The following is a 16,354-nucleotide window of genomic DNA, read 5'->3' as shown; positions in this document are numbered from 1 at the left end:
GCCCTTCTCTCGGAGCACCTAATACTTTACACGGATTGTTTCATCGCTTTAGAGCTCTGGTAGGCATGCCCCTTCTTTGGATTCCCTACCTGCCCTCTGAGAGGCTTAGACATGGAGTATATAAGACCCAGGTTAAGACTACAGGCGTGGAGGGCCCTGGGGTGGGCAGTGCTATGATTGCTAAGCACAGCAACCTAACATGCAGAACCAGCACACAAACTCTATAGTCCATCTGTCTGGCCATCTCCCCATTTGTCTGAGCACCTGTCTACCCAAGGGCCACTTCCTGCCTATGCATAAGCAAACCTAGTGCTGGCCAGGCACTGGGGACTGCTGATGCAGGGCAGAGAAGTGAGCAGATAAGTACACCAGGACCTCAGGGGATGTAGCTTAGGCTGCCCTGAGGGTCACAGCACTAACTGTGGACAGACACAAGAGAACATAAATTCTCACCTGGGTCACAGAGAACTAAGTGCTTGATGACCCTCAGATGTACTGTGAATGTCTTCTGACTGTCACGGAAAGCATGGGCCGGCCTCTTCCCTTAGTGACTGACCGCCACTAAGTCTGTCACATCCACAGAGAGCAAGAGCCTTTTTTTTTTTTTTTTTTTTTTTGGTTTTTCGAGACAGGGTTTCTCTGTGGCTTTGGAGCCTGTCCTGGAACTAGCTCTGTAGACCAGGCTGGTCTCGAACTCACAGAGATCCGCCTGCCTCTGCCTCCCGAGTGCTGGGATTAAAGGCGTGTGCCACCATCGCCCGGCAAGAGAGAGCAAGAGCCTTTGTGCTGGGCAGGACTTTGGTGTCATTAAAGTCCTGCAAGGCAAGGATCTGACACCCAGAGTTCCCTACATGCCATAAATGCAGCCAGCTTCATGCAGCCAGCTCTGTCGGCCAGGCTAGGCTTAGGTGTTCATTGCACAGCACTGCTTCTTGAGGGACAGGGCACTGGGTTGGAATGTGCCATGGGATTTGGTCAGCCCCAGCTTTGTCACGTCTAGAAATCATGGATGGTGAAAACTCATCAAAGAACTCATACACTGTCCTGTACAGTTTCTCACTAACTCTTCATGACTAAGAAGTCAAAGCTCAGAGAGGGGAATCTCTTGGCTGGGGTCACACAGCAGCTGAAGCTGTATGAAGCTGGAATGGAAACCGGATTTGCCTGTCTGTCTCTAAACACTGCAGGGTTCTGCCACCTGTTTCCTGGAGCTGAAACAATGAAATAAGAGGTAGGGGTTCCCCTTCCACTTTAATGAAAGGTGAGGTTTCAAAACAAGCTTATTTAAATTCAGCTGCTCATGCTCTCCCATGAAAGATACAGTCAGATATTTGTCACGGATAAAGGATGAACTATTGAAAACGTCCAGGCTTAAATTTTTTATTAGCTAAAGGCAGAATATAAAAAAGTACCTCTTCCCTCATTAACCCAATTCAGCTACTATCCTGCAGTCTGCACCCCCCCATTTGCCTGGATTTTATGACATACAAAGGGGCTGTCTGGGAAAAGGCAGGCCTTGCTGAACTTGGCTATCCAGCAAAGACTGTGATGTCACGGCATGAGAGAAAGGCTCTGTCCATCATGGCTTGGACCTACCTATAATCCCCCTGCTGCCCCTGCCTCGTCCACTACCCTGCAGCTGAGTTCCCATGTGGATGACTCCTGAGCCCTTTCTAATGTTTGGTTTCACGCGTCTCTGGTTAGTGCGCGTGTATGACAGTGGTGACAGGCGAGGCTGTTCCTTTTTAAATACCATGTCAGAGACATGGCATCAGGAAGCCGTGTGTGCTCTGTGCTCTCCGCTGCTCCAGGATCGCGCTGACTTATTTTTTAATGAGGAATATCTACATCTTGAGTTTTTTTTTTTTTATGTGTCACATCGTATGGACAAATCAGCCGCACGTCACGCTGGCCCAGAATGAAGTGCTGACAAATGTAGATGTTCCAATTTAATTGACATTTAAATGCACTTGAGATGAAGATGGGAGGAAATCAGCCAGGCCTTGGTCTCCCGAGGTAATGAAGGGACACCGTGATCATTTCAGAAGAATCCTTTCACTCCAGCACAAAGGGGCTTCACTTTGTAAATGACCTGGCGACTTTGGTCCCTTGCTGACACAGCCTTGGTGGGGTAACACGTTTAGAAAGGCACTGAGAAGACCAGTCTCTGCACTTTTTGCCTCCTTTCCCTTTCTTTCCAGACACCTTGGCAAAGTCACTTTATCTTCTTGGACCCTGAGCTCTCTGCAATGGAGATGCTGCTGCCGTCCTGAAGGTCTGAGCAGAGAAATGAAATGGTCAGTGGCCAAGGGATCTGCGTGGTGCCTAGCAAATACTGAATCCTCAGGTGCTTTCAATGCCTCTTCATAGGCACCTGTATCCTGACTCAGGGCTGAAGAGGTGGCTGCTACCTTTCATGTGAGTGCTTCTCTGTAGGCTGTATAACAGCACACGGGTGTCATCCAGCCAACTCTACTTAAAGTCCCCACATCTTTCCAACCCCAAGATCCAGGGCCAGTCTCCAACCACAGGCTTGACAGTGGCTGAAACAAGCAGAAGGGGTTCTGAAAGCAAGGTGGGGTACCTCTTGGAGGTGACCTGGAGCTGCTCCCAAGAGTTCGAGTAAGGGCCGTTGTGCCGAGGGAGTTACTGAAGGCTGACACAGGAACTAGCTGCACAGTTATCTGCTGAGGAGTAAGTCATTGCCATCCCCAACCACCATCAGAACAAGGGTTGTCTGCTGTCAGTGATGGTTCCTGCTGTTCCACTCCCTTGGAGACTGGCTCTACCAGGAGATAGTGGGGTTCGGGGATACCCTTAGCTCACAGGCTCTTGGCTGAGGCTCCCCTGGACAATGGTATGGACTCCTCACTACCGTCCTGAACAGAGCAAGGGTGGCTTGATGGCCCGAGGTGCCTCTGAAAAGCAGCAAGGATCGGGTGTTCAGGAGAGGGTGGACCTGGGGTGGGGGCCTCAGGATAGCATTAGGGCTGATGGCTTGGGTAGGCTGAGCTACTGTCTGGCCAGGAGTGGGGTTACCATCAGGAGCAGGAATCTGGCCAGTCTCTCTTAGGCTTGCTGTGCCATTTCTTTTCCAGTCTCCACTAAGTTACTCTTTAGTCTGTGTGGCCATCCCTTCTTCCAACAGAATTCTCTAATGCCCATATCCTAGGCCCAGAGAAGTCTTTGCTAAGTCACCAGGGACACACACAGGAAGAAGGGGCAGTACTCACGGCAGTCCTAGCTGTGTGATAGCCTCAGGACAAGTTGTTCCAGTGCTAGAGGCCTGGCTCCTTTGTGTTTGGGAGGGGCGCACACAGTACTGGCTGGGCTCAGGGAGGCATGGGATGTGTAAGAGGCTGGGGTCTCAGGTAAGCTGGCAGTGTCTTTAGAGATGAATGAAAGGTGACTCCTAGGGCTCTGCAGAGGGAATAAAGTCCCTGTGGTGACAGTGCATGATGTCCTCCCTGTGTGTGGGGAGAGGGTACGTACGGATGTCTGAGTCCAGCTTTCCTTTTCACTCAGTCATAGCCACTGAAGCAAACAAGGGTTATTGCTGTCATTGGTGACTGTCAGTCCTAGGGCGTGCTCTGTTGTCAGCTGTGGTAGAGACACCCCCAGGTTGTACACTCTTGGATGAGGGTGGCTGTTGTTCCTGCTTTTCCAGTCCTCATCTGGTTTCTGGATTCTCTTTGTCTCTACCACCCAGAATCCACTAGGGAGGGTGGGGAGTCAGGCCAGGGGCTTCTTGCTCTGCTAATTGGGTCTGTAACCTTCTGTGAAGGTGTTTGGACTTCTGGTTGCTCAGGCAGTGGGTGCTGGCAGCCTGCCAAGGGGTAGCACCAAGATAGTTGCCCCTGCCCCCTGGGGCCCAGGCCAGCTGGCATCCTGGAGACTTGCTCTGTCAGGGTCAGAGAAGGTGAGGTGCTACAGTCACACTCACGTGAGACAGACAGCTTCACAGTCACATTCCACGCACACCCAGCACACAGTAGGTGTTTGTCAGGAGTTTGTGGTTGTTTATTGGCACCTGTTGTATCTCCAGGGCTAGTGAACTGTGAACAACAGCATTCGCCTTTCCCGATTCCCATGATCCTCCATTTAGGAAATGCCTTTGAGCAGAAGGCTGGATAAGCACTGGTTTGGGAGTCAAAGTCAGAGTTGAAAAATATGCAACTTGCAGCACTTGGGAGGCAGAGGCAGGCAGATCTCTGTGAGTTTGAGGCCAGCCTGGTCTACAGAGCAAGTTCCAGGATGACAGTTTCCAAAGCTACACAGAGAAAAAAAGAAAAATATGCAACTCTTGCCCTGGAGAAGCTCAGAGTGGGTGTGTGTGTCCACATGCACACTTCCATAAACACGTGTCTGTGAGTGCAACTGAGATGTCCAGGCTCATGCTGGGGACTGGGGCACACTAAAGAAAGCGTGTGGTCCTGGGAGAACATCAGGATGTTGGAGGACTAGACTGGCAGTTGCTGAAGAGGTAAGGGGAGGCCATGTGCCCCTAATTTAGTATGCACCTGTGACTCTTGTGGATACTTTCAGGTATGGTATTAAAAGCAGGTGGTAGAGAAGCCATGGAGCTTCAGAGGTGGTGGGATGAGATGCCACCTTGGGGAAGTATTGTGGGGCAATGGTCTTGTATTCTGTATTGGTTTAATAAAACACTGATTGGCCAGTAGCCAGGCAGGAAGTATAGGCAGGGCAACCAGAATAAGAAAATTCTGGGAAGAGAAAAGACTCAGTCTGCAGTCGTCACCCAGATGATGAGGCAGCAAGATGAGAATGCCTCACTGGTAAAAGGTACCAAGCCACAGACAAGAATTATGGGTTAATTTAAGGTGTAAGAGTTAGCTAAAAATATGCCTAAGCTATTGGCCAGTGTTGTGATTGATATGGTTTCTATGTTATTATTCAGGTCTGGGCAGCCAGGAAATGAACGAACAATCTCTGCTTACAGGGAAGCCCATTCATGCATCAGGCCTCTGTGCAAATGAATGACTCCATCCTTGGGGTAGATCTGGGTTGTATAGGAGGGAAAAGACTCAACTGTTTTGATCCAGCAACAAGGAATGGGAGGCATGTCCACAGTGCTACAGCAGCTTGCCTCTTCCAGTGAAGGGGAGCAACTGGATAAGAGGAGGTGCAGAGTGTTCTAAGATGTAGGCTTTGGACATGGTTCTCAGCAAATGCTTCTGGCAATGGTTTCTGGTCTATTTTCATCTTCTGGGGCCTTGGTGCAGGGGCCTGGAGCACACTTGAGACAAATGTAACTGCACACTGCTGTCTGTCAGCAGTGTGAGCTCTGGCTCTACTCAGTGCAGACTGTCCATCCAGCCAGTGCATTGACAGCTTTCCCCATCCAGAAAATTTCCAACTGCACCCAGGAGCTGGGGTGCAGTTCTGGCAGAAGGATGAGGCAGTGCGGTTCCTGTTCACCAAGTCATACATGACAGATATCTTTCTACGGCACTGACGGCTATACTGGCTTGGTCATCATTAGGCAAAGCTGAAGCCAAGCTCTGCCACCAACTAGCGGAATAACCAAGGGAAGGGTCAGACTCCCAGTTTCTCATGAGGATGCAGTGAAATGTCACATGTAAAGGGTGTTGCATGTTTCTCAGCAAATGGCAGTGCTGGTTCCATTGCTTTAGTGATACAAAATGAGAGAAAGGTCAGTGAGCAGGGGTATTACCCTAGCATTTTCATATGAATGAAACCTTGGAAACAAAATCTAAAGGTTTATTATAGGGGCAGGTGTAAGACCCCCCCCCATACATTCTGTAGTCACAAATGATAGACGTTATCAAGACACAACTGACAAGTCTATATAGTTGGATATCACAGACTGAGGAACTCTAAAAACTTAAGGCAAAGCCTGGAGGGAACTCTACACAAATAGATTTTTTGGTTTTTTTGAGACAGGGTTTCTCTGTGTAGCCCTGGCTGCAGCTGTAGACCGGGCTGGCCTTGAACTCACAGAGATCTGCCTGCCTTTGCCTCCCGAGTGCTGGGATTAAAGTCCTGCACCACCAATACTTATGTATAACACAAATATTTATGTGTAGTTGAATCAAAGCAGTGGGATTCAGAGCGAACTTCTCTTTTCTGGCCTCTAAACTGTCTCTAAGGCTACTGCATTATTCTGACAAAATTTCTTACAAAGATAGATTTCATTTATCTGGTGGAAGAGGTGAGCGGGTTTATGGTCCCCTGGTGGCTGAATCTGGCTCTTCTTTAGTACAAGGGAACTTAAGTAATAGGTTGCGGCCAGCAAAACCTGCATGCAGAGACAAACCACGCAGTCAGTCCAGAGAGCTTGGAGGGCAGGACAGAGCCCTTCAGGTACACCCAGGAGGCGGCTCTAATGCTGCACCAGGGGCATACATGGGGACATCCCTATAGACTGTCTGCAACTCAGTGAGAGCTGCTGCCGGGTTCCACTGTAACCTCCTCATAGGGAACCCGAGGGGCACCTAGAGGTCACTGTGGTAATTGGACTCTTGGCTCAGTCTCAGTGTGGGGTCCTATGGGGGGGGCATGATGCTGATTACAATGCCCCTAGAGTTGTCCATGGCCTTTGGTTGAGAAGCAGGTTGGATGGGAATTCCCCAGCACCTGGCACGCTGGGTGGAAATACCTTGGAGCTTGACAACTAGGCATGCTCTGGCTGGAAACCCGGGCCACTGCTAACTGCACTGCACTCACTGTAGAGGTTGAGAAGCTGCTGAGGCACAGTCAGGTTCTGAATAGGAAGGCTGGATGGTGGAAAAGCTTCCGTCATGACTGCTGATCCCACCAGTCATGGCCCTGGGGTTCTGGCTTTACTATAAAGCCAGAACCTGAGCTCAGTTTCTCCACCAGGAATCTGGAGCAGCACTACCTACCCACCATGATCCTAAGGGTGTGGTATCCAGCCACTGTTGCTTCTTTCTCCTTCCCCAAGTGTAAATGCTCAGGCTCCTGGGAGGACGCTTCTGTGACAGTAGATCTGAGGGGACCCACTTCCCAACCCCAGGTTCCAGGGAACCTGGGAAGAGGGCTGGCAAGCTGGGCAAGTTATTTTGGGACACAAAGCTGTATCCTTGGGCAAAACCAGACTATAAAGAGCACGCACAGGTCCTGTGCTAAGGAGGGCAGCAGTGTGCAAATGTAACTGGCTCTGCTGCTCTCTAACTATGTCCCCCCCACACACAGGGGAAAGTGCTAGCACACAAGGACTCAGGGAATGCCCTGCTGACTAGAATCTAAAGGAGGCCTCTTCTGTTTTGAATAATAGAAGGAGCCCATGCTTTCTAGAAAACACAATGGGAGAGGGGTTAATGATTCTTAGAATAACAGTAACAGGAGGGACTAATGCTTCTTGGAGGAAAAGAGCACCTGTTTGCATTGTTTTTCATTTCTGAGTATGTCTATGTGGTGTCCATGTGCACACATGAGCAAAAGCCAGAAGCTGACCTCGGAGTTCTTCCCCATGGCTGTCCACCTTATCATTCTGAGATGGTCTCTCAATGAACCCATGGCCCACCACGTGGCTGGATCAGTTGGCCGTGTGCTTTGTCCTCCCAGTGCTACAGGCATGAACATGCTCTAGCACATCCAGTTTCTATGTGGTTTCTGGGGATCCAAACCCAGGTCCTAATACCAACCAAGCCATCTCCCCAGCCCTTAACTTCATGTTAATCAGTGACTGAAAAACATGGACAGTTTCCCTCTGAGTCTCCTGAGGTGCTTATCCAAATGCCAAGAAATGGCATTAAGGGGCCAGAAAACCTTAACACAGGAAGGAAATTTCATTTTGAGTTAAGGCTATAGATGAGTCACCATGGGAACTCTTCTGAAGGCTGCTCAGCATGTGCATAGCATGTTTTCAAAGATGGCTGTTGAATGAATGCACACATGAACGCACAGACAGAGCAATGGACAGAGAGGCATGGCAGTAGAAAGGAAGAAACAAACTTCAGCTCAGAGCTGGATCTCAGAGAGCTCAGCTCCTAAGCGGCTCCCTCTTGCTGAACAGAGATAACTATTGAATGTGCCGTTGAAGTGAGGGCCGGGCAGGAAGTAAGAGAGAGCCACCCTTTTCCCACAGTCCAGAGTCTCCAGGATCTCAGTGCACTTACATTCCAGCAGAGACCAAGAACCAAGAAAAGTCAGAGTGGATGACAGGGCCAGGTTCTGAGTCCGCGTGTGCCAGTGGAACCACCCTTGAAAAACCCTTTAGACACTGGCTCCTGCCTGCTGGCCCCCCTTCCCAACTCTCCTAACACAAAGCTGACAGGCTGGTGGCGTTGTTTCCCTTCCCTTCTAGAACAATATTTTATGAGGAATCTGTTTTATTAAAATATTTTCCACTGGATGCTTCCTGTGTTTCAAGAAGTTGGTCTTGCCAGCTGGAGCCAGTGACAGTTGAGAGAGACACATCCAAGTGCTGTTGTGACATGGCATTTGGAAGTGGAGGAGCATGGGGGGAGAGCAGGGGGATGGCAGCATGGAAGACATGCAGGAAAACACCCGGGCGGCACCAGAAATGTCACTGGTATGATGGGAGCACTGCCTCCTTCTTCCTCATTAAGAATATGTGTAAAGAAACCCTAGCAATGGCGTCATAGAACATTCCCTGCCACCTCTTGGCCAGTATGAGCTGTGATGAGGTGTGCTCATGGGCCTGTCTTTTAATTCCTGTCACCCACCATTGTCTGCCAGCCTTGTGAACCAGCCCCACACTCTTGTCCAGGTCATCTCAACCTGATGCTTTCTGGAAAGAAATCTAAGACAGGCACATTACATGAGAATACTGAAGTTATGCCAACAGGCTAAGGCAATTACCAGGAAGAGCAACCTTCTAGGCACGCCTGGTTCTCCATACACACTAAAACATCACCCCCTGAGGAAGAGCCACCTTCTCGACATGCCCAGCTCTTCACACACACTAACACACCACCTGTCACTAGTTTAGAATAGGAACAGCATAAATAAATATGCTTTGCAAGTCCAATCTCTAATCAGGACACAAAGTGGGGAATGTGTTTCTGTAGGATGTGGACTGCTGCTGGTCTGGTGTGTGTGTGTGTGTGTGGGTGTGTGTGTGTGTGTGTGAGAGAGATGCAAGGACATCTGAGTATATGACTCAGTATCTACAGGTCCATGGCCTCTATCCCAGGACACCATGTAAAAGGCTGATCTGCTAGAAGAGGTGGTTAATTCCATCCTCCTCAAGAGAAATCTTTAGGGTAAGAGGAAACCCAGAGCCATGCAGCATTCTCACCACAAGGGGGCAGTCACAATCCATGGCAAGGGAGATGTACCCCAGTAGTCTGACCATGCCAATGTGCAGAACCCAAGTTAAACCTGCCCCAACTTCGGGGGTCCCCTCTCACATATACAAGCATCGCCACACATATACCCCCCATTCTCTTTCATTCTCTCTCTCGCTCTCTCTCTGTTTCTGTCTCTCTCCCTCTCCTTGGCCCTCTCCCACTCTGACTCTCATTCAGGCTGGTTTTATAATAAAGCAGAGGATCATGGGAGAACTGAAGTGCACCTGGGCTAGACTACAGCCTGATATTTTGGAATTGTTTTTCTATTTTGGTGCCAGTTCTTTGTAAAAAGGAGAATTCCTCCCTTCCACACAAAGGACAGTTTTATTTTTCCTCTGCTCTCAAACAACCCTAGGCCAAGATGAGTTCCTGAACATTTTAAAGATATCCCAGGAAGCTGATGAGTAGTCACGGGGACAGAGAGACAGTGCTGCCTTCTCCAGCAGTTCTGCAGCTTTCCACCCTGCAGGTTCAGTCACTGCATCTACACAGCAGCCGCAGGATATGACAACTAAAGCTGGTGCTGGCTGGGTCCTAGGGTGCCGTGAGGAACTGCAGGTCTGAGGGGACACTGATGCAAAGTCTTTGTAGCACAGCTGCCAATGGTTCAGGAGAGACCAAGGCTAAGGATGTCTTGTGTATAAACTTAGGCGACAGATTTTGAACAGCACCAGACCCACAGATGGTGGCCTTGCTAAGCAAGCAACCTCTCTGGCAAGGTAGCTTATACCAACCTGTGAACTCTATTTTTAATATGAGAGGCCAGGACCTTTGGGGTGTGACTGAGTGGCCTTTGGGCTTCACCAATCAAAGCACAGCCCTTGCTGTGGGGGCCTCTTGCTAACGTGACAACAGAGACTCAGACTCTGACACCAGTGACCAAGCCCTGTCCCCTGCTTGGTCTCCTTGTGAAACACTTGCTCCAGGTTTAAGGAGTCTTGAAGAGGAAGGCTGGGGCTGCATGCTTGGTCACTACAGAGCTCTGGCTCGTTGGGTGCTTGAGGACAGAAGGAAGGTGGCAACAGTACTCACTGCTCAGGGCTTGAGACAGATGTCCTCCGGCCTTCCACAGTGATATTGCTCTTGGGTCTCTTGACAACATGCGGACGAGGTGGCCGTACCTAAGGATGAGCATGGGGAAATCCCCCAAAGGAGTGAGTTATAAGTCTATTGTGAACATTTGGGTAGGCAGCCCCAGGAGGCTTGGTTAGACGTTCTCCAGGTCTGGGCTTTCAGAGTCCTGTTTATCATGGAAACACCACCATTTAACATACAGCATATGAATGTGCTACCTGGAATTTAACCCAAAAGGCTCTCCTCATCCACTGACCCACTGACCTCTCAGAGTGCTGAGTGAGGTGTGAACTACATGGAATGGAATGACAAAGCCCTTATCAGTGTGTGGAACAAAGAGGTTCCACGCAAGCTCGTTTTGGGGTACACTCAATGTACTCTTTTATAGCCAAATTACAAGGGTACTTACTTTCTTCTCTAAAGAGAGGGGGGAAGCCAAGTGGCAGCTCCAAAGAGTGCCCAGCTAAACCAGCCTGCTTCCCTGGGTGGTACCCCATGTCTGTCTTCTAGCAGGGCTCAACTGGATGCTGCACAAATCACAGATTGGGGTGGCAGTGGTGGTGCACGAGGGCAGCAGACACTGTGGATAGATGGGTCATTCTGGACTGCCACCTCTGAAAACCAGGATGAAGTCTCAGAGGAGAGATGCCTCCTTCCCTGGCCTATTAGAGCCTGTGATGGATGCTAGGCCATGAATTACTGGGTGTCTCATTTGGTCCAATTAGCATTATGTGGCTTAATGTGTGGTACCATCACCTCTGACCACTTCCAGTGTCAAAGAGGTTTGAAAAGAGAGCTGAGAATGTCCCTCTGTGGTTCTTGTTGCAGACAAGCCAACATTAGAGCAGGCACAGGAGACTTGCATTTCCTGCAACTGCAATGACACACCAGCTGAGCTCTGCTGGTAAGACGGAAAGCAGAGAGCACACTCCGTTACCAATTGCCCTTTCCCACCCCGCGGCAACTGGTGGGTGACAGCACAGTGGTGAGGAACAAGTTTATAGAAGTTGGCTGCATACAAGACTAGTCTTGATAGAGTCTCAAGGAACCCTCAGGTCTGCACACGTCTGACTGAACCAAAGATTTTCCTGTGGAGCGGCCAGTCTGAGCACAGCCTCATTTGGCAAATCAGAGATGTGGTAAAGGCCAAGAACATTCCACAAAACATGCCATCTTCTTCCACGGGGCTATTGTTAAGACTCAACCACAGGGTGTGGGGAACAGCTGGTGTGGACATAGCACCGAGCGGGGGCTCCAGGAATGCTCATTGCTTCTTTGTGATCTAGATGCCCCCTATTATCAATAGCAAAAGGAAGGGAGCGAGATGCCTGCATAAAGACAGACGGCAGATAGTCTTAATCCTTTCAGGCATCCTGTGAGATGCCTGGTACACAGTGGAGCCTCAGCAGGATTTGTAGACTGGCAACATTACTATCTGGACTCTAACAGTGATAACTATTGCTGTGGTTATCACTGTTATTAGAATAGTGCTTGCCACCCAACAGACATTTGGTCAACATTTGCTGAATAAATGGAGGACTGTACCTGCCTCCATTCTCATATGGAGCTGCTTTTCCCAACAAAGCCCCTTGGATCCCTGAGACTATACCTACAGGGAAGGAGTGTGCAGCTGTGTGCAAGAGGTCTTCTACCTTTGGTAGGGACCTGGGGATTGTGCTCAGAAAGGTCAGACATTATGGCCTGTTGGCTTGTCCTGCACAGGGCTGCTCCTTGCTACAATGAAGGTTAAGAATGCGAACTTGCTACTGAAATGGGGGGATTAAGTTTGTGGCAACTTCAACTGAACTTGCAACGTGGTGAAACATGGGGAAAAAGAACAACAGAGCTAATTAGAGGAGCTGAGCTGTCAGAGTGCTGTTGAATGGCTCAGCGCCAACAAACAAAAGGAAAGGGTTGGCAATCAGCAGGATCGATGGAGGAGACTGCTTCATTAGGGATGATAAAACAGACAGAGGAGGGAGAAGAGCGAGGGCCGAGGGGAGGCTGGGAAAGACACAACGGACCAGAGACAGTCACCCCTGTGGTTAAAGACCTACCCAGAGTCACACACACCTCACTGGTGTAGGATTGTCATTACAGACAAACACTCAAATGGACCAGGCCTGGGGACTACAGTGTGTAGTCTCACAAAGGCATGCATAAGAGGTGATGGCACACACACACACACACACACACACACACACACACACACACACACGGTGCAGTGGCAGGTCACAACTAGGCCTAGACACACACAGACAATTGGTTTAATCAAAGATGAATCAAAAGACAATGCAGCAACAATCCCAGTGTATTTCAGCAGTACAATCCCTCTTTTGGGGTGCTTAGGAAGGGAGAAGGCTGGGTGGAGGGGAAAAACTGCTCTCATATACAACAGGGGCTGGCCCACCATTGCTAGGATCTCAACAATACCAGAAGAGAGAATGCTAAACAGGGCTTTGCAGCTCTGTTCACAGGACTGGAGGGGAAAAGTTGGGAAGCCAGCCAATTCCCCACCGGATTCAAAACCCGAGAAATCTAAGTCGGCAGGGTTAAGTGTGTACTGAATACAAAAGCACTGAATACATTTGATTTTAATGGTGAGTAAGAAATAATAAATAGAGAGCTTATAAAGTGCTTCACATGTGGGCCCACAGCAGCCTGCCTCCCCCTGGTGGCTCCAGCCACTGTCCTTCATCTAGGAGACGCCAGCATGATTTTCTTTTGCTCTTTCCTCCCCCTTATTAAGAAGAAACCTTGGATCCTCTGGTCACAGCTGAGCTCCAGCCACAAGTGCTGGACTACAGGATCCCTGTTGTCAAAGCTGAGTGTCTGCCACTGCATGGCCTCACCACAATGGCCAGCCCCCGTGTGCTTAGCTGGATGTCTACAACCAGGTGACCTGGCATATCCTGACATGGAACCATGTCAGGCTGTCATTTCTATGGCCCTTAGGAATTCTATGGCTCAGGTCTCCCTAGTTCCTTCCCACTCGGTGTGTATTAGTATCCACTGGACATGCTGACATCAGTGTATCCAGAATGAGTAATAGTCCCTGTGGCCTGGGGACTTTGGGGTACAACATATCTTCTAGCCTCCTAATCTGTTTCTCAGTGGCTCTGCTTGCATGGCCCAAGAACATGACCAGTCAGTCATCTCTTGCCTTGGCTAGGAGCAGAGGCAGCTGCTACCCAGTCCTCTTCTGGGGCAATATTTGCTTCCTCAAGTTGTGGACACCCCACAATCTACCCAAGTCCCCACACTCGTAAGACTAGGGTCCATTAGTGCTATCTTCAGGACTGAGTTTTTCTCCAAGAGTTACCATGCCTTGATCCTCTGGCTGTCCAGAAGACCAGGTCTCTAAGTTTATTCTGAGCACCCTACCAGTACCCTATGGCTACTAAAAGCTGTCTGTCAAGAACTAGAGAGGGAAGTCTGGTCTCAAAGGCCAGCATGGTTTCTTACTATCTCTGTGGTCTTAGTTACACACTAGGGAAATGACATTTGCTTTCCATGGGCTGGAGCAAGGACAGATGAAACAATATGGAGTACCTAGCTCAGTCCAACGCACATTCAAAGGAGTTCCCAGCTCTTATCTCTGCCAAAACAATGCTGCCCAGAGACCTCACGGATAGGGAACTGGGGACACTAGGGGGACCGTTGAGTTCTACTCTCTGGTGATCCTTGGTAGTAATAGTTCAGCTACCAAACATCTTTTCTAAGGTGGGCAACCACAGTGTTTAGTACACAGAGCTACTGTGATGCTTGGTTGGGATGAGGTCACCAAAACAGGTTAGTGGCTATAAAATCCTAGGCAAAGAATAGCTCTTAATAAAATGGGTCATTATTTAAAAGTGGTAAGGTTAAAAAAAAACTGTTAGAAAGAGTAAAAGCAGCTACGGTACGTCCGGTTCTGTGCTAGATGCCCTCCAAATATCACCCGATTTCATTTTTCCAGAAGATCACTATGAATGAGGGCCTGGTTTCAAAGAGCAGGGCAGGTCAGAGAACTTTAGTACTTGCCCAAACTCACACATCCTTAGCATTCTGGCCCAGTTCTGATAATCCCAAATCCATATTGCTAAGGTTTGTACTGAAACATTTGCTGTACTATACAATATTTAACCTGGATGTGCTTGTGGTCCCTCAGAGCATGTCACTTTGACGTTTGTCCCTTCCTTCTGATGACAGGGAGTAGAAAATTCCAGCCCCTTGACAGTTGTGCCAGCTGGGGTTTGGGTGAATTACATTTTCATAGGGGCACAGAATGGGTCCATCACCTCACAAGGCTGGAATGGTAGATTCCCAACTTACATCCCCTGTCTCTACCTCAAACCTTTAACATCTGCACTCAGTGGGGAAGAGGAAGAAACAGAATCACAGGACATCTGACATCTACCCAGATAGTAGCTACCCAATGGATGCTGGGTGTGTACACCATAGATTCAAACAGACACTCGGCTTAGCCTTGTTCCTGCAGAGGATGGGCTTTGTGCCTTCATAAGACAGACTTGGAGGAGTACACCAGGAAAGGCTGGCACACTAGTTTTTGAGGTGCTCTGACTATAACTGACCCCTATGCTCGGGCATGGTTGCCTTGGATAACAGACTGGAAACCCCTCCCTTGGGAAGTAGCCCCCATCAAACCATCCTAGTAAGTTTCTCACACTGAGAAAGTTATGTCCTAGGAGTTTTACGGTCTGTGTACATGGGAAAAGAAGCACATGGATGCTTAGCACTGATGCTGGATGTCAAACCAAGGCTCTGTTCATGTTAGTCAAGCACTCTGTCAGGGACCATGTTTCCAGACCTTGGCATTTCTCTCTACAACACATGGGCCTTTCTCCATGTCCTACTCTGTTCACAGCGGTTGGCTGGTTAGGACTGTATGTTGTTCTTTTTTCCAACCCTTCTTTAGTACTTTTTGTGGGCAGGTACCTCTCCCTGTGAAGCCTAGAAGGGGACAGTACCTGTCGCCATCTATCCGGGTACTATGTTTTCAGCCCTTGGGAAGGTACAGCAAACATTTCCCAACCAAGATCTGAGGGAATAAGATCCTGGCTGTCAGACTGTGGCTTCCTCTGTGAGGAAGAGGCATTTGCAGTGAGCCATTAGAGCTCAGTGGCTAGAGATACAGCTCTCTCCAGGAGATTCGCTTAAATGATGCGAAGCTTCACACAGCAGCCTGGCTACCCATGGCTACGGCCTGCAAGTCACTGAGTTGATTCAGAAAAAGGAGAGAGAAGCCCAGAAAATGCAAATTCCAGCTCATGCCACACAGCAAGGGAAGCTGAAAAACCCATTTCCCGGTTCCTTGTGCCAGGCAGGAGAGTCTACACTCTCTAGGTTTAGTGAGGCCAGGGGAGAGGGCTAGGCAGTGTTAGAAGGGGAGGGCACACCACTGGCTACTCACGGGCCTTGAGCGCTGGATCTTGGGAGGCGGTGGCCGAGTGGGATGGAGTCTTTGTAGCTGCATTAAAGTGGAAACTTAAAACATCAGTTCACATTGAGATGGCTCCATGCATCTCTACACATGGCCTGGGGGAAAGACTTGAGGTCCCCACGTTGGAGCCTGGAGTCAACAGGGTACCTTTCTGCTCCCTCACCCCAATGTCTTAGTCCTCTCTCTGCTGGCTTGTTAGTGCTGGCCTCCTATCTGGCCTGGAACAGATCATCACAATTGCCTTTCAGCAAGACCCCTTTCTCCGATCTTCTTTTTCTGCTCAGGTCAAGGGGGACTTTGTAAACTTCAGCATGACACCACACCACATCACACTCACTTTAAAAACCATCAGTGGCTACTCCTGTCCTAAGCTGGCATGCCTAGATTTTATTAGAAGCACCATGTAGATCTTTCCCAAAGTTTACTCGCCCAACCTGAGACAACCCCCAAGTGGTACTGGGCTCTTATGCCTCACTTCCTATCTGCCCTTCGAAGAGTGACCTCCCCAATTCTTGAT

The 16,354-nt window shown here is 49.3% G+C and overlaps 1 protein-coding gene across 9 annotated transcripts in view; it reads right to left on the bottom strand.

The window, feature by feature from the left end:
- Dennd1a (DENN domain containing 1A) overlaps window positions 1–16,354 on the bottom strand; it is a 543,784-nt gene that overhangs the window by 8,241 nt on the left and 519,189 nt on the right. For 7 of the 9 annotated variants that reach the window (XM_041675224.1, XM_041675226.1, XM_041675227.1 and 4 more), the window contains one exon: window positions 10,353–10,441. In XM_041675224.1, coding sequence (XP_041531158.1) covers window positions 10,353–10,441 — 89 coding nt within the window. Of the gene's footprint in view, window positions 1–1,364; window positions 2,278–10,352; window positions 10,442–15,807; window positions 15,865–16,354 lie in introns of those variants that run through there. The other 2 variants (XM_041675232.1, XM_041675230.1) reach the window with 2 other exon arrangements.

This window comes from Microtus oregoni, unplaced genomic scaffold (assembly GCF_018167655.1).
Source record: "Microtus oregoni isolate MIOR12 unplaced genomic scaffold, Mior012 000025F_ref0000491, whole genome shotgun sequence".
Classification (NCBI taxonomy): Eukaryota; Metazoa; Chordata; class Mammalia; order Rodentia; family Cricetidae; genus Microtus; species Microtus oregoni.
The sequence above is the reverse complement of the archived record's forward strand: the minus strand, read 5'-3'. Positions and strand labels throughout refer to the sequence as shown.